The sequence below is a fragment of the Aquarana catesbeiana genome, linkage group LG02 (assembly GCF_042186555.1).
Source record: "Aquarana catesbeiana isolate 2022-GZ linkage group LG02, ASM4218655v1, whole genome shotgun sequence".
Classification (NCBI taxonomy): domain Eukaryota; kingdom Metazoa; phylum Chordata; class Amphibia; order Anura; family Ranidae; genus Aquarana; species Aquarana catesbeiana.
This window is the reverse complement of record NC_133325.1, coordinates 37,465,213-37,488,401: the sequence shown is the minus strand read 5'-3', so window position 1 is coordinate 37,488,401 and position 23,189 is coordinate 37,465,213. Positions and strand designations below refer to the sequence as shown.

The 23,189-nt window shown below is 47.7% G+C and overlaps 2 protein-coding genes across 2 annotated transcripts in view; both read left to right on the top strand.

Annotated features, from left to right (window-relative positions):
• Positions 1 to 841, top strand: part of C2CD3 (C2 domain containing 3 centriole elongation regulator) — a 191,761-nt gene extending 190,920 nt beyond the window's left edge. Inside the window, exon 33 of the mRNA XM_073612799.1 lies at positions 241 to 841. Within this exon, the coding sequence (XP_073468900.1) occupies positions 241 to 372 (132 nt within the window). The 3' untranslated portion in view covers positions 373 to 841. The remainder of the gene's footprint in view (positions 1 to 240) is intronic.
• A 7,824-nt stretch (positions 842 to 8,665) lies between these two features.
• LOC141126805 (dicarboxylate carrier UCP2-like) overlaps positions 8,666 to 23,189 on the top strand; it is a 29,803-nt gene continuing 15,279 nt past the window's right edge. The window contains exons 1-3 of the mRNA XM_073612796.1: positions 8,666 to 8,761; positions 17,238 to 17,412; positions 18,881 to 19,088. Of these exons, the coding sequence (XP_073468897.1) occupies positions 17,287 to 17,412; positions 18,881 to 19,088 (334 nt within the window). The 5' untranslated portion in view covers positions 8,666 to 8,761; positions 17,238 to 17,286. The remainder of the gene's footprint in view (positions 8,762 to 17,237; positions 17,413 to 18,880; positions 19,089 to 23,189) is intronic.

Here is a 23,189-nt window from a genome sequence, read left to right as displayed (position 1 = left end):
TTTTTGTTGTTATTCTGTCTCTCACTGTTAAAATAAATCTACCATTAAAAATATAGACTGATCATTTCTTTGTCAGTGGGAAAAACGTACAAAATCAGCAGGGGGGGTCAAATACTTTTTTCCCCCACTGTACTATCAACTTTGTAGTGTAATGGTGACATGCTTTGATTTTTTATATATCTATTATATTGTATTAAATATTATATATTTATATATATTTTTCTTTTTCTTTTTTGATAGAACAACTATCAAATCTGCAAACAATCGAATAGCCATTATTCCCTTCTGATCGATTTAGACCTCCGTTTCGTTTGGCTTCAATTCAATAAGTTGATTGGTCAGGGCGTCATATTAACGATTGTTTTGCATTAATTGGCAGCCCTAAAATACTTTTTGTTCCTGAATACAATTGTATTTCGATTAATCAGATTATGACATTACATGGTGGAAACAGAGATGTGATCGATGATTTAGGATCGTAAGCTACGAACGTACCCTGACTATCCATGGGAATCATTAATATTTCCTTTGAGAAAAATTGTTTGGAACAGAAATCGATCATTTATCAAAATGTGTATGGACACCGTAAGTTACAAATGTACCCTAATTATCAATCGAAATCCATTTCCTGCGCATGGCATATCGATCAAACAGGTTGTTGTCTACAGGTCGATTATTCCTATTGGGAGAAATCGATGGGAAAGGAAATCGATCATTTATCGAAGCGTGTATGGCCACTGTAAATGGCTGCCCAATGGGATACCAAGCAAAGGGATTTAAAGGGATTGTGCAAGTTTGCCATCATAATGGTTCTGGTAAAGATTGTACAATCTGATTGCATAGTGTATGGCCAACTTTAAAATAGATTTCATTGTAACTGCTAAAGCCTTGTGTATAATAAACAGTTGCCATGTTTTTTTTCCCCTTGTTTTTCCTCATCCTTTCTTCTATCTCCAGCCTCTCCATTCACTTCCTGCAGGCTTCCTGACAGCGACAACAGTCAATCTTACCTGAGCAATGTGTATTGGCATGGCTGCTTGTAGCCTCCACCAGGGGGAGCACAAGGCAGGGTGACAACACAAGAGCACCATATGGAAACACAGACAGAGTGTTGTCACCCTATAACAGGAAGTGATGTAACAAGGCCCTTCATGGCAGGATCACCAGGAAATAAGATTGTAGTCTCTCCACCAGTGGCGGGGTGACAACACAGAAGCACAATTGTGAGACGTGTACGGAGTGTCGTCACCCTATAACAGGAAGTGCCTGAACAAGGACCTCAATGGCAGGTTTGCCAGGGAATCATTTTGATTGTAGCCTCTCCACCAGAGACAGGGTGACAACGCGGGAGCACAATTGGGAGAAAGGGGCAGAGCGTTGTCACCCTATACATAGCTCCCAACTGTCCCTGATTTGGAGCAATGTCCCTCTGTCCCTCTTTCCTCCTCATCTGTCCCTCATTTTGGTCTGATCTATATAGTTGTATATAAAATGCACTTTTTATTTATCAAAAAGTGTTTTTCAGTACCTTTCATCTGATTTCTAAATTGCTGCATTTCTAAATTCCAAAAGCCAATATAAAGGAATAGTAGTGGTAAAAAAGCACTGGTGGGTTTAATCAATCTTGTTTTTTTTGTACAATTCTCCTTTAAGGGGGGCGTGACAAGGGGTGTGTCCTATGCCTGCATACTTTTGCTTGATAGGTGTCCCTCATTCCCATCTCAGAAAGTTGGGAGGTATGTCCTATATCAGAAAGTACCTGAACAAGGACCTTTGTGGCAGGATCAACAGGGAATAATCCAGACTGCAGTCTCTCTACCAGAGATAGGGGGACAACATGGGAGCACAATTGGGAGACAGGGACAGAACGTTGTCACCCTATAACAGGAAGTACCTGAGCAAGGACCTCAATGGTGGGATCACCAGGGAATAATTTTGATTGTAGTCTCCCCACCACTGGCAGGGTGACAACACTGAAGCACTTTTAGGTGACAGGGATAGATTGTGGTCACCCTATAACAGGAAGTGCCTGAACAAGGACCTTCATGATGGGATCCACAGGGAGTAATTCGGATTGTAGTCTCTCCACCAGAAATAGGGGGACAACGCAGTTGCACTATTGGGAGAAAGCGGCAGAGCGTTGTCACCCTATAACAGGAAGTACCTGAACAAGGATCTTCATGGCAGGAACACCAGGGAATAATTTGGATTGTATTCTCTCCACCAGAGACAGGGTGACAACTCTGGAGCATATTGGGAGTCAGAGGCGGAGCATTGTCCTCCTGTAACAGGAAGTGCCTGAACAAGGATCTACATGGCAGGATCACCAGAGAATAATTCTGATTTTAGTCTCTCCACCATAGATAGGGGACAATGCAGGAGCACTATTGGGAGACAGGGGCCGAGTGCCATCACCCTGTAACCGGAAGTGCCGTAACAAGGACCTCAATGGCAGGATCACCAGGGAATAATTTGGATTTTAGTCTCTCCACCAGAGATAGGGGGACAACGCAGGAGCATATTGGGTGATGGGGCAGAGCGTTGTCACCCTATAACAAGAAGTCCCAGAACAAGGACTTTAATGGTAGGATCACCAGGGAATTATTTGATTGTAGTCTCTCCACCAGAGATAGGGGGACAACGCAGGAGCATATTGGGAGTCAGAGGCAGAGCGTTGTCACCCTGTAACAGGAAGTGCCTGAACAAGGACCTCAATGGTGGGATCTCCAGGGAATAATTTTGATTGTAGACTCTCCACCACCGGCAGGGTGATAATACGGTAGCACAACTGGGAGACAGGACAGAGCGTTGTCGTCCTGCAACAGGAAGTGCCTTGATTTCAGGATTACCAGGGAATAATTTTGATTGTAGTCTATCCACCAGAGACATGGTGACAACGCAGAAGCACATTGGGAGAAATGGGCTGAGTGTTGTCACCCTCTAACATACCTCCCAACTTTTTGAGATGGGAATGAGGGGCACCTATCAGCAAAAGTATGCAGGCATAGGACACACCCCTTGCCACGCCCTCCTTAAAGGAGAATTGTACAAAAAACAAGTTTGGTTAAACCAAAAAGTGCTTTTTTTTTACTACTACTATTCCTTTATATTGGTTTTTGGAATTTACAAATGCAGCAATCTAGAAATCAGATGAAAGGTTTAGCGCTGGAAAACACTTTTTGATAGATAAAAAGTGCATTATATATACATCTATATAGATTAGACCAGAATGAGGGACAAATGAGGAGGAATGTGGGACAGAGGGACATTGCTCCAAATCAGGGACAGTTGGGGGCTATGCTGTAACAGGAAGTGCCTGAACAAGGACCTTCATGGCGGGATCACCAGGAAATAGTTTTGTTTGTAGTCTCCTCACCAGAAGTGCAGGATGACAACGTGGGAGTACAATTGGGGGATGGGGACAGAGCGTTGTCACCCTATAACAGGAAGCGCCTGAACAAGGACCTCAATGGTGGGATCTCCAGGGAATAATTTTGATTGTAGACTCTCCACCACCGGCAGGGTGACAACACGGTAGCACAACTGGGAGACAGGACAGAGCGTTGTCGTCCTGCAACAGGAAGTGCCTTGATTTCAGGATTACCGGGGAATAATTTTGATTGTAGTCTATCCACCAGAGACATGGTGACAACACAGAAGCACATTGGGAGAAATGGGCTGAGTGTTGTCACCCTCTAACATACCTCCCAACTTTTTGAGATGGGAATGAGGGACACCTATCAGCAAAAGTATGCAGGCATAGGACACACCCCTTGCCACGCCCTCCTTAAAGGAGAATTGTACAAAAAACAAGTTTGGTTAAACCAAAAAGTGCTTTTTTTTTACTACTACTATTCCTTTATATTGGCTTTTGGAATTTACAAATGCAGCAATCTAGAAATCAGATGAAAGGTTTAGCGCTGGAAAACACTTTTTGATAGATAAAAGTGCATTATATATACATCTATATAGATTAGACCAGAATGAGGGACAAATGAGGAGGAATGTGGGACAGAGGGACATTGCTCCAAATCAGGGACAGTTGGGGGCTATGCTGTAACAGGAAGTGCCTGAACAAGGACCTTCATGGCGGGATCACCAGGAAATAGTTTTGTTTGTAGTCTCCTCACCAGAAGTGCAGGATGACAACGTGGGAGTACAATTGGGGGATGGGGACAGAGCGTTGTCACCCTATAACAGGAAGTGCCTGAACATGGATCAGGAGAACCGTTGTTTATTTTACGGAATCTGCAGATATAATAAGATTGTAATTGACTTTAGAAATGCTGTTTTCCTATGTCTGGGTGACGGGGTGTAGAGGTGGTTATGTGCGTTGGCTGGGTCAGGGAACGATGGAGCGTTCTCGGAGTGGACGCCGCGCTCCGGGAATATCATGTACGGGAAGAAGGAGCCTCATTCACAGCTGGCATCACCCCTCCTGTAAACAACTCGTTATGTCTCTGGACATAATGTTACAGCAGGCGGGCCCTCCACCAGCCCCCCGCCTCCCATTGGCTGAAGCATCTCCAACCGGCCAATCACAGGACTTGAAAAGCGAGATAAGCATCCAGTTTGCAGCGCTATTCTGGGAGGGAAGAGCAGCTGACGCAGCCGGAAAGTCTTCTCTTTCCATTCCTGGGTAACCCCTTCCAGACCACACTGGAATCTTAAAGGGGAACGTCCCGGTTGGCTGAGAGAGGGGCGGCTGTGCAAGAAATGGACAGATTCTGACCTGCTTTTCTCCTGTAGATACTGAGATCCACCATTCCATCGTGCTTGTGGACGTGTTATAAAAGCAAAAGATGTAAAACCCAATCCCACCCAGTATTGTAGATAGGGTTAACACTTTTTCTTCAAGCCAAACCCAAACACTTTAGCGACACACAGCAATTGTTTTCTTTTTTTTTTCTTCTTTTTTTTACTATATACTATAGCAGTGATTCTCAACCAGGTTTCCGTGGAACTCTAGGGTTCCTCCAGAGGTTGCTAGGGGTTCCTTCAGCATTGGGCAATTTCTGCCTCTCAGATAAGTTCCCACTGTTCCAAAGATCCCATTGATCTTTTTAGCTATCTGTAAGGAGGTAATTCTTCCCAATGACCACAAGTGTAAGGACCATTCTTTCCAATGACCAGGGGCGTTGCTAGGTCTACAAATGATCTGGGGCTAGAGCCCATAGCAGCGTAGTAAAGAAAGTCATACGCTTGGGCGGGCATACACATGTATATACATGTATATAATATACGCATGTGTGTGTGTGTATATATCCCCAGAGAGCCCCCCCTTGCATCAGTGTCCCCAGAGAGAGAGCCTTCCCCTTGCATCAGGGTCCCCAGAGATCCCCCCTTACATTAGGGTCCCCAGAGAGCCTCCCCCTTAAGTCAGGGTCCCCAGAGAGCCTCCCTTACATTAGGGTCCCCATAGAACCTCCCCCTTAAATCAGGGTCCCCAGAGAGCCCCCCTTACATTAGGGTCCCCAGGGAGCCTCCCCCTTAAATCAGGGTCCCCAGAGATCCCCCCTTACATTAGGGTCCCCAGAGAGCCTCCCCCTTAAGTCAGGGTCCCCAGAGAGCCTCCCTTACATTAGGGTCCCCATAGAACCTCCCCCTTAAATCAGGGTCCCCAGAGAGCCCCCCTTACATTAGGGTCCCCAGAGAGCCTCCCCCTTAAATCAGGGTCCCCAGAGAGCCCCCCTTACATTAGGGTCCCCAGAGAGCCTCCCCCTTAAATCAGGGTCCCCAGAGAGCCCCCCTTACATTAGGGTCCCCATAGAGCCTCCCCCTTAAATCAGGGTCTCCAGAGAGCCTCCCCCTAAATCAGGGTCCCCAGAGAGCCCCCCTTACATTAGGGTCCCCATAGAGCCTCCCCCTTAAATCGGGGTCTCCAGAGAGCCTCCCTCTAAATCAGGGTCCCCAGAGAGCCCCCCCACTTATATCAAGGTCCCCAGAGAGCCTCCCCTCCCCTTGGGGACCCCTGCAGAGACTCGGGGCTATGGGCCCCAGATTCTGGGCTATAGCCCCAAAAGCCACCCCTTAGCGACGCCACTGCCACTGACCTTCACACTAATGTATCATGAATTGTAGATTTCTAATTTTTAGCAGGGGTTCCCCGAGACCGGAGAACTATTTCAAGGGTTCCTCTGTGTTGAAAAGGTTGAGAAAGGCTGTACTATAGGATAACAGACCTGGGGCACCTTTGGGCCCTCCGAAGAGAATGGTAATGCGGCGCACATAGTGCCCCCTCGCCCTCCTGTCAGGCCCAGTTCTGAGCCACATCCCTGTCTAAATAATGTGTCCAGGTTTCAGGGGGGGCAGAAACCCGGACACGCCATTCAAAGCCCGGACTGTGCGGGTGAATCCCGGGACAGGTGGCAATCCTAATTGTAGTCGTAAATAAATATCCCTGGGACCCCCAACATTATTTTATGAAAACTCTCTGTTTTCATTGCATACCTTATATTAGACATAGTGATTTCCTCACTGGGTCTCTGTGCTTCTTTATGCAAACCAGGCAGCTCATGGCTGGTGGGAGGGGCCGGCAATGCATTGCACATAGCTTCCTGACAACATCACAGCACCCTGCCTCAGTACGCTCGCATACCTCCCAACTTTTTGAGATGGGAATGAGGGACACCTATCAGCAAAAGTATGCACGCGTAGGACACACCCCTTGCCACTCCCCCTTAAAGGAGAATTGTACAAAAAAACAAGATTGGTTGAACTCACAAGTGCTTTTTTTTTACCACTACTATTCCTTTATATTGGCATTTGGAATTTACAAATGCAGCAATTTAGAAATCAGATGAAAGGTTTAGTGCTGGAAAACACTTTTTGATAGATAAAAAGTGCATTTTATATACAACTATAGAGATCAGACCGGAATGAGGGACAAATGAGGAGGAATGAGGGACGGAGGGACATTGCTCCAAATCAGGGACAGTCCCTCGAAATCAGGGACAGTTGGGAGCTATGCTCTCAAGCTTTCAGTCCTGATGCAAGCAGTGGGATGGCACTTGGGAGGGGTTATGTGAATATCAAAATTCCTTGATGGGTGGGTGTTACTCATACCTCCCAACATTTTGAGATGGGAATGAGGGACACCTACTAGCAAATGTATGTAGGCATAGGACATGCCCCCTGCCACACCCCCTTAAAGGAGAATTAACCCCAAAAATAGGTTAATTAAATCCACAAGTGCCTTTTTTACCACTACTATTCCTTTATATTGGCTTTTAAAATTTACAAAAGCAGCAATTTAGAAATTGGAGGAAAGGTTTAGCTCTGGGAAACACTTTTTGAAAGATAAAAAGTGCATTTTATATACAACTATATGGTTTAGACCAAAATGAGGGGCAAATGAGGAGGAATGAGGGACATTGCTCCAAATCAGGGACAGTCCCTCCAAATCCCGGACAGTCCCTCGAAATCCCGGACAGTCCCTCCAAATCCCGGACAGTCCCTCGAAATCCCTGGTCTAGAGTGAGTGTTCCTAGGCAGGCCATCAGGGCCGCTGATAAGGCAGTACAGCCAGCCCTTCTGTACTGGGCCCGGGGCCCCATCCGTTCAAAAGGGGGGCCCTGGCACCTAGAGTTGCCACCTCATCCCTTGAAACCCGCACACACGTGAATTAGACAGGTTCTGAGGTTAATTAAATGCAGATAAGGCACCGAGTGAGTTTAATTACCACCTTAATCAGCCACAGAATTAATATGTGTTCGGGTTTAAAGGGATGAGGTGGCAGCCATACAGGTACCTGCTGAGCAGGAGGGCCGGCAGTACAACAGACACTGATCCTCTTCTGCCTCCCCCTGCAGCGCTGCTTCTCCCCCTCTCCCTCACTCTGGCTGCACTTCAGGGGATTGGTTTTAGCACATGTGCCCCTTCCAATTGCTGTCTTGGCCCCCCCTGTGTGCCCCCCCCCCCGCCCACCCCCACAGTACTGCCGGCTTCCCTGTTCTTCCATCAGCAGCAGCTGTGTACATACAGGGGGATGTTTCGGGCTGGAGAGTGGGGGGAAGGGGTCGGTAAATATGTAATTTCCTGAATGAACACTGTGAGCGATCGGTGCCAATCACTCCTGTGTCCATTCACCACTGATGCATGGTAAACTGTTTACTATACTTCAGTTTGCAGAAAAACCTCAAAGTTCTTCCTATCCATATACCTGTGCAGCTGAGGCTGCAGAGAAAGGGGCTGATAAATGTCACTTTTGGTCGTGGGAGGGGGGCCCTGTCAGGTAGGCTGTATGGGGCCCCCTGTGATTTCTAAGAGCAGCCCTGCAGGCTGTATTTGCATGCAGACCACTCTAGGTAACACCCACATGTTATGTTGAGCCTCAATGATTAAAAGATCTGAAATACAATGCAATGAATTTCCTCAAATGTTCCTAATTTTGGCAACATTTCAGTGAAGTGGAAGTTCCAGGTTTTGCTTATCCTTAAGACTTTTGTGTGATAGAGGACTCCCCCTAGTGTCACCCTCTTCAGGGTGTCAGAGGTGACCCCATTTCACACCAGCAGGGTCACAGTGACGGTGGCCCTGTTCTCCGCCTGCTGCCTCTCTCTCTGGGAAATGTACACTAGTGACATGTGGAAGGAGTTCTCAGGCTGTCAGATGACCCGTGTTTTCTGTAACTAGATCAGGGTGCTGTGATCAGGGTATAAATACTGAGGGGCCGCCGCTGTTCGTTAGCATTGGATGGGGCCCCATGTCTTGGAATTATACCTGCGAGGACACAGGGGGGGTCTAGGAATCAGCACCACAGGTCAGTCTTTGTACTAACACCTGGGGGTGTATTTATCAAACATTCACCAAACATTCACTGCAGATTCACTAAACAATGTTTGGTGAAAGTCACATTCACTGCTCTATAAATGCCTTTCGGCTATGTTATCTGCAATTCCCTGCCCCTTGGTATAGATTCCCTAGGATAACTGCATTCCCCGGCCCCTTGGTATACACCTTTCTGGGGAGATCAGTATTCCCCGGCCCCTTGGTATAGATGCCCTGGGGAGATCAGTATTCCCCGGCCCCTTGGTATAGATCTCTCCAGTTAGATCTGTATTCCCCGGCCCCTTGGTATAGATCTCTCTGGTTAGATCTGTATTCCCCGGCCCCTTGGTATAGATCTCTCCGGGGAGATCTGTATTCCCCGGCCCCTTGGTATAGATGACCCAGGGAAATCTGTATTCCCCGGTCTCTTGGTATAGATGCTCTGGGGAGATCAGTATTCACTGGCCCCTTGGTATAGATGCCCCGGGGAGATCAGTATTCCCCAGCCCCCTGGTATAGATGCTCCGGGGAGATCAGTATTTCCCGGCCCCTTGGTATAGATGCCTTGGGGTGATCTGTATTCCCCAGCCCCTTGGTATTTATGCCCCGGGGAGATCTGTATTCCCCGGCCCCTTGGTATAGATGCTTTGGGGAGATCAGTGTTCCCCGGCCCCTTGGTATAGATGCCCCGGTGATATCTTTATTCCCCGGCCCCTTGGTATAGATGCCCCAGGGAGATCAGTATTCCCCGGCCCCTTGGTATAGATGCCCTGGGGAGATCAGCATTCCCCAGCCCCTTGGTATAGATACCCCAGGGATATCTGCATTCCCTGGCCTTTTGGTATAGATTCCCTGGGGATATTTGCATTCCCTGGCCCTTTGGTATAGATGCCCCTGGGAGCTCTGTATTCCCCGGCGCTTTGGTATAGATTCCCTGAGGGGATTTGCATTCCATGGCCCCTTGGTATAGATGCCCCAGAGAGATCTGCATTCCCCGGCCCCTTGGTATAGATGCCCCGGGGAGATCAGCATTCCCCAGCCCCTTGGTATAGATGACCCAGAGAGATCTGTATTCCCCGGCCCCTTGGTATAGATGCTTTGGGGAGATCAGTGTTCCCCGGCCCCTTGGTATAGATGCCCCGGTGATATCTTTATTCCCCGGCCCCTTGGTATAGATGCTCTGGAGAGAGCTGTATTCCCTGGCCCCTTGATATAGATGCCCCAGGGAGATCAGTATTCCCCGGCCCCTTGATATAGATGCCCCAGGGAGATCAGTATTCCCCGGCCCCTTGGTATAGATGTCCCAGAGAGATCTGCATTCCCCGGCCCCTTGGTATAGATGTCCCAGAGAGATCTGCATTCCCCGGCCCCTTGGTATAGATGTCCCAGAGAGATCTGCATTTCCCGGCCCCTTGGTATAGATGTCCCAGAGAGATCTGTATTCCCCGACCCCTTGGTATAGATGTCCCAGAGAGATCTGTATTCCCCGGCCCCTTGGTATAGATGACCCAGAGAGATCTGTATTCCCCGACCCCTTGGTATAGATGCCCCAGAGAGATCTGTATTCCCCGGCCCCTTGGTATAGATGTCCCAGAGAGATCTGCATTCCCCGCCCCTTGGTATAGATGCCCTGGGGAGATCAGCATTCCCCAGCCCCTTGGTATAGATACCCCAGGGATATCTGCATTCCCTGGCCTTTTGGTATAGATTCCCTGGGGATATTTGCATTCCCTGGCCCTTTGGTATAGATGCCCCTGGGAGCTCTGTATTCCCCGGCGCTTTGGTATAGATTCCCTGAGGGGATTTGCATTCCATGGCCCCTTGATATAGATGCCCGAGAGAGATCTGCATTCCCCGGCCCCTTGGTATAGATGCCCCGGGGAGATCAGCATTCCCCAGCCCCTTGGTATAGATGACCCAGAGAGATCTGTATTCCCCGGCCCCTTGGTATAGATGCTTTGGGGAGATCAGTGTTCCCCGGCCCCTTGGTATAGATGCCCCGGTGATATCTTTATTCCCCGGCCCCTTGGTATAGATGCTCTGGAGAGATCTGTATTCCCTGGCCCCTTGATATAGAGGCCCCAGGGAGATCAGTATTCCCCAGGCCCCTTGATATAGATGCCCCAGGGAGATCAGTATTCCCCGGCCCCTTGGTATAGATGTCCCAGAGAGATCTGTATTCCCTGGCCCCTTGATATAGAGGCCCCAGGGAGATCAGTATTCCCCAGGCCCCTTGATATAGATGCCCCAGGGAGATCAGTATTCCCCGGCCCCTTGGTATAGATGCCCCAGAGAGATCTGTATTCCCCGGCCCCTTGGTATAGATGTCCCAGAGAGATCTGCATTCCCCGGCCCCTTGGTATAGATGTCCCAGAGAGATCTGCATTCCCCGGCCCCTTGGTATAGATGTCCCAGAGAGATCTGCATTCCCCGGCCCCTTGGTATAGATGTCCCAGAGAGATCAGCATTCCCCGGCCCCTTGGTATAGATGCCCCAGAAAGATCTGTATTCTGCATTCCACTACATAGTGTAAGGACCTGCCTGATTGGGATACAGATTGATTGAATACATTCGGAGGTCCTCATATTACATCATTTTGGTAAATCTAAAGTTGATTGTACGGTCAGATTGTAACATGTATGGTGACCCTCAGGCTAATTGGGAATTGCAGCTTCAAAACCCATCTAACTTTATCATTTATGTGAACTAATGCTATGTACTATGTACTCGTCATACAAGATTCCTCCTAAAGAAATCATGACATTCAAAGCTCTTACAAACCAGCATACATGAGAGCAGTGCATCCTTTCATTAGTCATTGTTCTGTGCTCACAGAAGGTTTGACGATGTTTATGCCTCGGGAGATTCAAGTCTGCCCGCTGTGGGATTTAAATGAGCTAAATACAGAAAGGAATGTAATATTATATAACAATGTTCATGAAGGGAAAGGAAGGCACCAAGGAAAGCAAAATATATGAAGAATAAACTTCATCTTTAAAATAGCTGAGAATAATAGATGAAGGGAGTGAAAGGCATAGGTCATGTTATATAGTCTATTATATCATGTACATGTACAATGTAATGTATCCTAATGTATGATCGGGTTTTAATTGCTTTCTGTGTCGCTGTTGGGGAGATTTACCTTCACTTCCTGTGTGGTCACCAGTACAGGAAGTGGGCATCACTGAGCATGACTGCACTCTGTCCATTGGTTGTAAGCCTTATGGAGTGGAGACCTGTGTTTGACAGTTTGACAGACGGGGCTGCTTTGCATGAGGCTGCTTGTTGATATTATTAGAAAGGTGTTGGATATGAATAATTTGTGTACAAGGCAAATCGTGTTTATGTAGAGGCTGCGCGTGTTCTAGACAGATATTTACATGAGGAATGACATAACGTCCAGCACTACACAGTATATAAAGCCATTGTCCTGTATTGTGCTGCCAATCCTAGATTTCGATCGCATAGTCCCCTGGAGTTGCTGCAGTCTAGCGGTTGTGCGCCATCTTTTGTTCATGTCAATCTCTGTGTGAAGTGATTATCTTCAAACCACCATTCCAATGTCTCTTTTTTTAAGAAGACATACCATTGGCATACTTACAAATATTATGGTGCCAGATACACGGACACTGTTCACCTTGCCCAAAGTCCACATATCGTTCACCCACCTTTTCGGTGGGTATACCATAATCACGCTCACTTTATAGGTTGGTCCCAACCAGACCCTGTCTCAAAATATGCAGAGCCCACCCACTCATGGCTCAGATGTCTTCATTGACTCAAATAAGGTTTATGCTGTGATCCCAGGACATTGCCAGGGACACAGCATCTGCAGAACTGAGGGCTAAGATGTGAGACTGCCTTGGCAAATCCAGGACCGTTGGCATTTATACATTCACAGAGTTTAGTGGGCCGACTTGCCTGATGGCTCATTATATCTCTTTGGGAGATCAGCTTTGAGGACTCCCTGCCAGGCCTTGTTCCTGTTCATCTTGGGTTTTTCGGTGCTTCTGTCCACCTTGGGGTGCTCCTGTTCTCCATTCATGTTCTGCATTAACTGTAGAGGGTGGGGTGCTTTTATTAGGGCCATGGCAGCTGTGCAACTCCAGGAAGAGAAGAGCAGATATTTCAACTCTCCCTGAGAGGCATAAGAATCTAGTGGGTGCAGGCTGGGCAAAGAGATAGTCAGAAGAAGTATCAACCTTGGGTGCTTCAGCAGGAGGGGGGCACAAGAAGGGCAGGACCTTCAAATGATTCTGCTGTAGTAGCTCCCAACTCATGGGAAAGGTCACTTTTCACCTTGGGTGCTAATGGACCTTGTCCCAACTATGTAGTTTTATTCTCTGGCATCCACCGAATGCTGACATTAAAGACCCTTTAATAGAATGAGTGACGCTAAGCGTTTCAGTGGTGCCCATGTGGTTGGCGGGGTCAGGACAGGACATGACTCCAAACTCTGACTTGGCAGGATAATGGTGATGGATCTCATTTCTCGCTTGTGGTGCCTCACCCCGTTCCTCAGTGGTTCAGCATACCTGATGTAGGTCACATTTCACGGCTTTTGGCATGCATTCATCAAGTCAACAAGTCTGACCCTTCACCCAAATCCTGCCTGCTCTCACTTCACCTGTCACTGAGATAAGATGAGGAAACCTGACTATGAAGATATCTGTTCAGGGGTCTCACAGGACAACCTTGAGGGTTTCAAAATTCTATAGAAATGATACTTGTTCAGCAGGATTCTTCATCTTGTCTCAGAACAAAGCAATACTGACTGTTGGGGGCCCAGAAATCAATACACAGATAATGGGAATCAGAGAAATCAATACACAGATAATGGGGGTCTCAAAAATCAGCACACAAATAGTTGGGGTCCCAGTAATCGATACACTGACAGTTGGGGTAATAAAAATAAAAATAGGTTTACTTATGGTGGGGCTCCCAGAAATCAGGGCACTTGATAGTAGGGTCCCAGAAATTGGTACACAGATTGTGGGGGCTCAAGTAGTTATTACAATGACAGTTGGGTCCTATAACAAAATGTATTCAATAACTGCTTACATATAGTTTGGTCACATCCGCAGTACCAGTAAGAATAGGAACACAATCCCCTCCTCACCACACTTCCGTACTCCGTGGACATCGGAAATGACGTCACAAGGCTCCAACCGACGCGTTGCCTCACAGGCCTATCCCTGAAGAAGTCAAGTGACCAGTGACTCAACGCGTCGGGTGGAGCTTTGTGGCGTCATTTCTGGTGTCCACGGAGTACGAAGTGTGGTGAGAAGGCGATAGTGTTCCTATCCTTATTGATACTGCAGATGTGGCCAAACTGTATGTAGGCAGTTATTGAATACATTTTGTTATATTTTACTGGCAATATTGCGCTATGGGTGTTTATGCTCTCTCTGAGTGACGTTCGTTCAAGAGGCACGTTATTGGAGTGTTTATGCAGACGTATTGGAGCCTGTACAGTGGGGACCTTAGCAGCTATCCATTAAGATCTTTAGCGTTGTCTGACCTTTTGGTCATTCCTGGAAGTGAGCGGCCAATTTATTCATTGTTGGCGGCGGTTGCTGTTTGATGTCTTGCTTCACTGGATACATCTTCTCTCTTCAACTAAGATATGGACTGAGCATTCATCATATATTTATTCATATGTTTTTTGCACTTGGACTTTTTATATGTACTCAACTATATATACTTATTTCACTTGGTTTTTTCCTTTTTCACTTGAATTTTTTATTTTTATTTTTTTTAATTCCCTATGTTTATTAATCTTTGTTCAATATGTAGCAAGTTCCCTTCAGTCTAATGAGAACCTCCAGGGCCAAGAGCTGCTGACATCCTTCTGTATAGCGTGAGTTGTAAGGCATTAGTTGGTGTAATGCAAGATAGATTCATGGGTGCCAGACACTTCTTGAATGCAAAGAGATTTTATTTCTCTTGAACAGAACTGTGGGAGAGAGGGTTTAGGGCCAGGACACCCTTAGTAGTTGCAATGTTAATTGGCAGACTCCGAGACTTCTATAGGTAAACAGCCATGCAGGGAAAGGCATCCAGCAAGACACCACAGCTAAATGCTGTCTCCTATGGCAACAGTCTTAGAACAGTTCCTAACACAAGTTGTAACGAACTCCTGTACTTTTATACAGTCACTTCTTGTAGATTCTCAACCCACTGAGCTCCCAGTCTCTCTCTCTAGACTTGCTGATTCACTGCCACTGAATCCCTTAAGCTCTTCCAATCTTCACTCTAGTATCTTCCTCAAGTGTCACCCCCCCCCCCCCCCCGCTTCTCTGCTGGGTCCCTAGCATAACATTCCAGCTACTTCTCAAGCATCACCCCTGGCCTGCTCGGTCCCTGGCTTGACACACAAGGCTGCTCTGCAAGCATCACCTCCGCTGGCTGGGTACCTGGCTTGACACCTGCTGAAGTTTCCCGATTCTTCACCGTCTCCGGTTGGTGAGAATACTGCTCTGGTACTTGCTTCAGCTACTCACAGTGGTCCCTGGTAACAAGGTGGATGGTCCCTTAGTGGCAACAGCTTCCCTTCTACCTCTGACCACGACAGGTTCTCCTGCCGGCAGAAACATCACTTTTGGTTGGACTGCAAGCCACAATCCCAACCCTACGCTGCTTTTTTGCTTCTAGATAGGCCCTCAGAAAGTCTAGCAGTCAGATGTACCCAGGATAGGCCCAAACTCCGGCCTAGCAGCCTGGGCAGTACAACACACATCCACCCAGACAGCCATCCAGGTGGCACAGAACACTGATTACCTGACCCCACCTAAATGTATAGGTTCTCCCAGCAGGCCAATGGATTTAAAAAAAAAACCCTGCCCATTGGCTGAGATACCCCATATACTCCTAATCTGTCCTTGCTTTGCCCTTGTCTTATCTAATGTCACCAGGTACCCAGCCACCTAGCAGCAAAAGAGAGAAGTGCAGCAATTCCAGACTTAGAGTGAACTCAATTGATCCCTAACAACGAGCCAAGGTAACTGCACCTGCCAGGTAAATTTAGGAGCAACCCTGCCTAAACACCAGGGTGGTACAAATATTTACTGGGTTATAGCTAATTGAACAAGCGCACCATTTTATACACATTACACTGATAATGTAGTCTCAGAAATTCGTACACAGATAGCGGGGTTCCTAGATATTGGTAGACTAGAGTCTTAGAAATCGGAATACAGATAGTGGGGGTCCCAGTAATTGATACAATTACAGTTGGGGTCCTAGAAATTGGTATACTGATAGTGGGGGTCCAATAAATCACTACACAGATAGTGGGGCTCCCAGAGATCGGTAAGCTGATAGTGGAGGTCCCATAATTCGGTACACTGACATTGGGGGGCCCAGAATTCCATACACTGATAGTGGGGGATCCCAGAAATCAAGCAGATAGTGGGGATCCTAGAAATTGATACACTAACAAATCGGGTCTTATGCCCTGTACACACGGTCGGACATTGATCGGACATTCCGACAACAAAATCCATGGATTTTTTCCGACGGATGTTGGCTCAAACTTGTCTTGCATACACACGGTCACACAAAGTTGTCGGAAAATCCGATCGTTCTGAACGTGGTGACATAAAACACGTACGTCGGGACTATAAACGGGGCAGTAGCCAAAAGCTTTACTCTCTTAATTTATTCTGAGCATGCGTGGCACCTTGTGCGTCGGATTTGTGTACACATGATCGGAATTTTATAGCCTGCTCTCAAACTTTGTGTGTCGGAAATTCCGATGGAAAAAGTGTGATGGAGCCTACACACGGTCGGAATTTCCGACAACAAGGTCCTATCACACATTTTCCATCGGAAAATCCGACCGTGTGTACGGGGCATTAGAAATGGGTATCCTGATTGTTGGCCTCCAAGAAATCAGTACACAGCCAATACCTACATAGGCCCAAGGACTGTGTCCTCCCTGAGCCAGCACCCCACATTAGTAAGTAGATGGTGACCCTGGATGATGTCTGAGCAAAGATGGCTGCTTCCTTCTGAAGAGAAAAAGAGATGAAGGCATTGTCAGGAGGTGTACTGTGATCTCTGTAAGAGGTTATAAATACATGGAACTTACATATTACTTAGGTATATTTCTTCATGTTAAGTTTACACTAACGCTAGTTCTACTTTAAAGGAACAGTCCTAACAAAAGTAAAGGTTATTCCTTTAGGTTTAGGGCACCTTCAGGTATCGCTATAGTACAGCAGGCTGGTCCACTGTTTGGCATCAATATACTACCAGTGATCTGATAACACCAATTGCTGAGCCATGTTTGTATGCAGACTGCAGTGACACCCACAAGCACACATGTGAGCTCTAATGATAAAAAAACTCAGATAAAGCAAAATTGCTTGCACCATCTGACTTTAGTACTGTAACATTTCCTAGAACATTAGTTCATTGTTTGATTTGCCTTGTCTCCTCTTTAATACGGCCTTTATTACTTTTAGGTGACCAGTTAAGAAGTGACGTCTTTCTTGACCGGTGAGTCAATAAAACATGGTCGGACTGAAACCTTCTGAGGTTCCCCCCACCCTCATGGTGAAGTTTTTCGGTGCTGGCACAGCGGCCTGTATAGCGGATCTGGTCACCTTCCCCCTAGACACCGCCAAAGTCAGACTGCAGGTATGGCATGAGGGGGAGTTCCCACTAACATGGTTTGCACTGGTTTGTTCCAGGTGATCTGGTTTCCTCCCACAATCCAAAAACACACTGGTGGATTTATTGGCTTCCACCATAAACTGGTCCTGTGGTGTCAGGGTGACACTGGCAGGGACTATGGGGACTCTACATTTCCTGAGGGCTCTTTCTATTCTCTGAAACCAGTTTACCTAAAAGTCTTTGGTAGACTCTATCTCATGGGGACTCTATTGGTGAGATGATAAGATCTCCGCATTGAGTCCGAGGGGCAAGGTGATCCCTTCATCCCTGCCAGAATTTTTATTTTTATATTATGGAGAATACGAACACACAAAGGTGGGCAGAAACACTAAAAACTCCAGGTTGACAAGAATGGAGTAGAAACTACGGCAAGGAGGTCTCACTCTTGGGGTATCCAAGACATACACGGAACCAGGGGTTTGCTGGCATAGGCCACCAGGCTATGGTTGCCACCTCATCCCTTTAAACCCAAAAACATATTAATTACACAGCTTCTGTGGCTGATTAAGGTGGTCATTAAACTCACTTGGTGCCTTATCTGCATTTAATTAGCCTCAGAACCTGTGTAATTCAAAGGTGTTCGGGTTTAAAGGGATGAGGTGGCAACTCTACACCAGGCTCCATCTATAATCACTTTAGGGTGGACTTGCCTATAGTAATGCCACTGCAGTTTAATGAATTACTTGTCACAGCAGCCCTTAAAGCTTATAATGCAGTTGTACTTGGGTTGGGTTTGGGTGGAACCATGAACAACAACAATGTTGCCCATATAACTACCCCGACTTCTTATGCCACTCTTTGCATTTGACTACACCCACCAACACACAGGATCCATGGCAAAATTGATTTACTTTACACAAGTAGCCAGGGGGTAGGGAGAAGGGGGGGGGGGGGTCATGGTCCAAACAGAAAATAGCTTAAACAGATGGTTTCTGAAATCTGGCTAATAATATTCCTAAGCACAATGTTCCTTGCCATGAGCACATTAACATTTCAGGTGCGAACTAGAAATGTGTATCTGTGCATGTTCTTATTTCTCAGATCCAGCTGTCTAATGACCCATAATCACAAGCTTGCAATGCCTGTAGACTTTCTAAACTGGATGGTCAATGGTATAATGTATAGACAAGTACATGTAATCAGAACACAGTTCTGGATGTTCTGTTATAGTGAAGCAAGTGGCCATCAACATTGGCAAATTTTGGAAACATTCCAAAAGCTGGAGATCACACTATCACTGACTGGTTGGGTATCAGTGTCCAGCTTAAGAATTGGATCCGTTTCTAGGCAGTCTGTGCTTTATATTGTAGATGTTCGGCTTGAAGCATGCAATGTGTGAGCAGCAGGGTAATAAGGGGAGAGGCAGTTATTTTTAGACCCCCTGACCTCATGGGCCCATATAACATCTAATCTCGTGTCTTCCCATCTGCAGATACAAGGAGAATGTTTAGCCGAGCCCAGTGTCCGTGTGGCACACTACAAGGGCGTGATGGGCACTATCACCACCATGGTGAAAATGGAAGGTCCCGCCAGCCTCTACAATGGCCTGGTGGCTGGTCTGCAGCGACAAATGACCTTCGCTTCGATCCGTATTGGGATGTATGACTCGGTGAAGCAGTTCTACTGCCGCCAATCTGAAAGTGAGCTCTACTTCTATGCTAATGTCACCAGGCTTCATATTTGCATGCATATGGAGAAAAGAACACTAGCCCACAGCAAATAATTAGCTGCTTTCTGTTTTACGTTTCCAGTGTAGTTTGGAAGAATAAAAAAAGAGAATATGATTGGTTACTTTAATGCCGCGTACACACGAGCGGACTTTCTATCCTACTTGGTCCGGCACACTTTCCGACGGACTTTGTCCGCCAGGTGCGCCGGACTTTAAAATGGACGGACTTGCCCACACACGCCGGGACTTTCCGGCGGGCTAAGTCCGCCCGTCTTTCCGACGGACTTTCGCCGGAGTTCCGGCGGACTTTCAGAATGAACGGACTTGCCCACACACGGACAAGTCCGTTCATTTTGAACGTGACTCAGGTGCGACGGGACTAGAGAAGGATGTCAATCTTGCCGCTTTTATCGGCGAGATTGACACCTTGCTAGCCCCGTCGCGGGGCATACCAGGCCCTTAGGTCTGGTATGGATTCTAAAGGGGAACCCCGCTACGCCGAAAAAACGGCGTGGGGTCCCCCTAAAATCCATACCAGACCCCGATCCGAGCACGCAGCCTGGCCGGTCAGGAAAGGGGGTGGGGACGAGCGAGCGGCCCCCCCCCTCCTGAACCGTACCAGGCCGCATGCCCTCAACATGGGGGGTGGGTGCTTTGGGGGAGGGGGGCGCCCTGCGCCCCCCCCCCCAAAGCACCTTGTCCCCATGTTGATGAGGACAAGGGCCTCTTCCCGACAACCCTGGCCGTTGGTTGTCGGGGTCTGCGGGCGGGGGCTTATCGGAATCTGGGAGCCCCCTTTAATAAGGGGGCCCCCAGATCCCGGCCCCCCACCCTATGTAAATGAGTATGGGGTACATGGTACCCCTACCCATTTACCTAGGAAAAAAGTGTAATTAATAAAACACACTACACAGGTTTTTAAAATATTTTATTAAACAGCTCCGGGGGGGATCTTCCTCCGGCTTCGGGGGTCTTCTTCCGGCTTCGGGGGTCCCTCCGCTTCATCTTCTCCCGGCGTCCGGTTGGTTCTTCTCCGCTCTCCGGCCTCTTCTCCCGGTGTCGCAGGTCTTCGGCCGGCCCCTCCGCTCTCTTCATGTAGCTCTATTGCGAGCGGAGGTCCGGACTTCTTGGCTTCTTGGCTTCTTGGCTTCTTGGCTTCTCTTCTCTTCTCTTCCCCCAGATGTTGACACGACGCTCTCTCCGGCTGGACTGGTCTCTGAGGGCTGCGTTGTGACTTATATAGGCGGAGACCCCGCCCCCATATGATGTCACAGTCCCTGGGCATGCTAAAAACCTGTGTAGTGTGTTTTATTACTTACACTTTTTTCCTAGGTAAATGGGTAGGGGTACCATGTACCCCATACTCATTTACATAGGGTGGGGGGCCGGGATCTGGGGGCCCCCTTATTAAAGGGGGCTCCCAGATTCCGATAAGCCCCCGCCCGCAGACCCCGACAACCAACGGCCAGGGTTGTCGGGAAGAGGCCCTTGTCCTCATCAACATGGGGACAAGGTGCTTTGGGGGGGGGGGCGCAGGGCGCCCCCCTCCCCCAAAGCACCCACCCCCCATGTTGAGGGCATGCGGCCTGGTACGGTTCAGGAGGGGGGGGGCCGCTCGCTCGTCCCCACCCCCTTTCCTGACCGGCCAGGCTGCGTGCTCGGATCGGGGTCTGGTATGGATTTTAGGGGGACCCCACGCCGTTTTTTCGGCGTAGCGGGGTTCCCCTTTAGAATCCATACCAGACCTAAGGGCCTGGTATGCCCCGCGCTCGCCGCAATAGGAAGATTTGTTTTTCCTATTGCAGCGAGCGCGAGATGCAATACCATCCCCTCGTGTCGTATTTGGTCCGTCGGACCAGCCTACACACGAGCGGGCTTTCCGTCGGACCAGCACACACACGAGCGGACCTTCCGCCCGAAACTGAGTCCGACGGAAAGATTTCAAACATGTTTAAAATCTAGGTCCGGCGGGCTTTTGGGAAGAAGTCCGCCGGAAAAGTCCGCCGCCGCCCACACACGGGCGGATTGTCCGGCACACTCTGGTCCGCCGGACCAAGTATGCCGGAAAGTCCGACCGTGTGTACGCGGCATAAGCCATACAGTATGAGCAGCCCTTTGGGTGGACATTCTAGGCCTTGCCTAAGAAAAAGGCTGTCTAGAGGGATGTGCCTATGTGTTGACCAATCATATTACAGCTATGAAAAAATAGGCTGCTATGGGTAACATGGATGTTATCCTTTAAGTGGTTGTAAACCCCTATATATACCCAGTGAAGTGACTGGCCTCAGGTAATACACAGAGATGAAACAAGTCCCCCTACATAAGTTGTACTTGTATATTTGCAGCATTCTCTTCTCTACAGCCATTCAAAGTCCATAATTTATACAGCCTGTGAGAAAAAAGGGGACGGGAAGCTGAAGTTACACTCTGCAGAGCTCAGTGAGGAAAGCTCTGACAGCTGATTGGAGGGACGGGACACACCCCCTTCACACAGCACACAGGAAAAGAGCTGAGGCTGTCAATCAGCTGGAGGTCCCTCCCCTGTCACCATTTTTCTCTTGATGTAAAAAAAAAAATTGACAGAAGTGATACATGCTGATAGCAGAGGAATGAAGAAGCAGACAGAAATGACACTTAGTGCTCTTAACTGAGACAAATACACACTATAGAGCAGGGATATGCAATTAGCAGGCCTCCGGCTGTTGCAAAACTACAAGTCCCATCATGCCTTTGCCTCTGGGTGTCATGCTTGTGGCTGTCAGAGTCTTGCTATGCCTCAATGGGACTTGTAGTTCTGCAACATCTGGAGGTCCGCTAATTGCATATCCCTGCTATAGAGGGATATGCTTTGTTCAAATTTCATGTCTGAGGTTTACAACCACTTTAAGCATGCTTCATTTACATGTGGCCGTTGTTCTTAGGAACTTTTAGTTATTTACTTACTCCACCCTTGTGTAATAAACAGGATGGGTAGGGAAGGTTAACATGACCCTTTTTTAAGTTATGAAGGTCTAAGTGTATAATATGAAGGCTTTATTTAAATAACTCAACATTAGATTTTTAAGCCACTCCCATGTACCATTAAGCCTCGCCCATTTTAAATATGCATGTTACCATGGCCAGTCTGAGACTGGTAGGTTGTTGGATTAAAGTTGGGTGTCACAATGGTGTGCGGAGGTTCTGAATGATAGCTTAGCACCCCTAAACATCTAGAATACTGCTTTGGGATCCCACATCAGCCACACGACCATCAGCCAAGGCAAGATCTCCGCTAAAAAGGAAAATATGAGTTCTGAATGGCGACGATCAAAAAATTCTTAGACCAGTCTTTCTCAACCTTTTTATCATGGAGGAATCTTTAAAAATAACTGTCTGGAATAAATACTACCCTGCTTTCCTATCTCTGGGGCACAGGCCAGCCGATATTTAAGCTGATGGTCTTGCAGAGACCTTGGATGGAGGAAGGTTTGGCTTGTCCAGACCTGCATAAACACTTCCTAGCGGCCCAGTTGTCGCATGCACACAATTGGTTGATCTCTGATGAGTCCAACGCAGCGGTGGTTATGGAAGCAGCCTGTCTGGGCTCCTATGAGGCGTTGTGGAACTTAATTTATCGTGGACCCTCTGTACCTTTTCACCTTTTGACCCGGCTATGAGGACTGTTCTGAGAACGTGGTCAGCGGCTCTTTCCCTGCGCCCCATGCCTTCTGGGCATATTTCACCACATAATCCCCTTTGGTGTAACCCGTCACTGTCGGAGTTTATGTCAATACCAGATCCTAGTATTTGGCCACTTAAGGGTATCAAATATGTGGCTCAGATTTGTACTGGGGGGGGGGAATTACAGACCTTTGATGGGTTAAAACAAAAATGCGACCTGCCTAACTCTTATGCCGCGTACACACGACCGGTTTTTCCGTCAGAATAAACTCTGACGGTTTTTCTGACGGCGTTCCGCTGAAACAGACTTGCGTACACATGATCACACCAAAGTCCAAACGATTAGAACGCGGTGACGTACAACACGTTCGACAGGACTAGAAAAAGGAAGTTAAATAGCCAGTAGCCAATA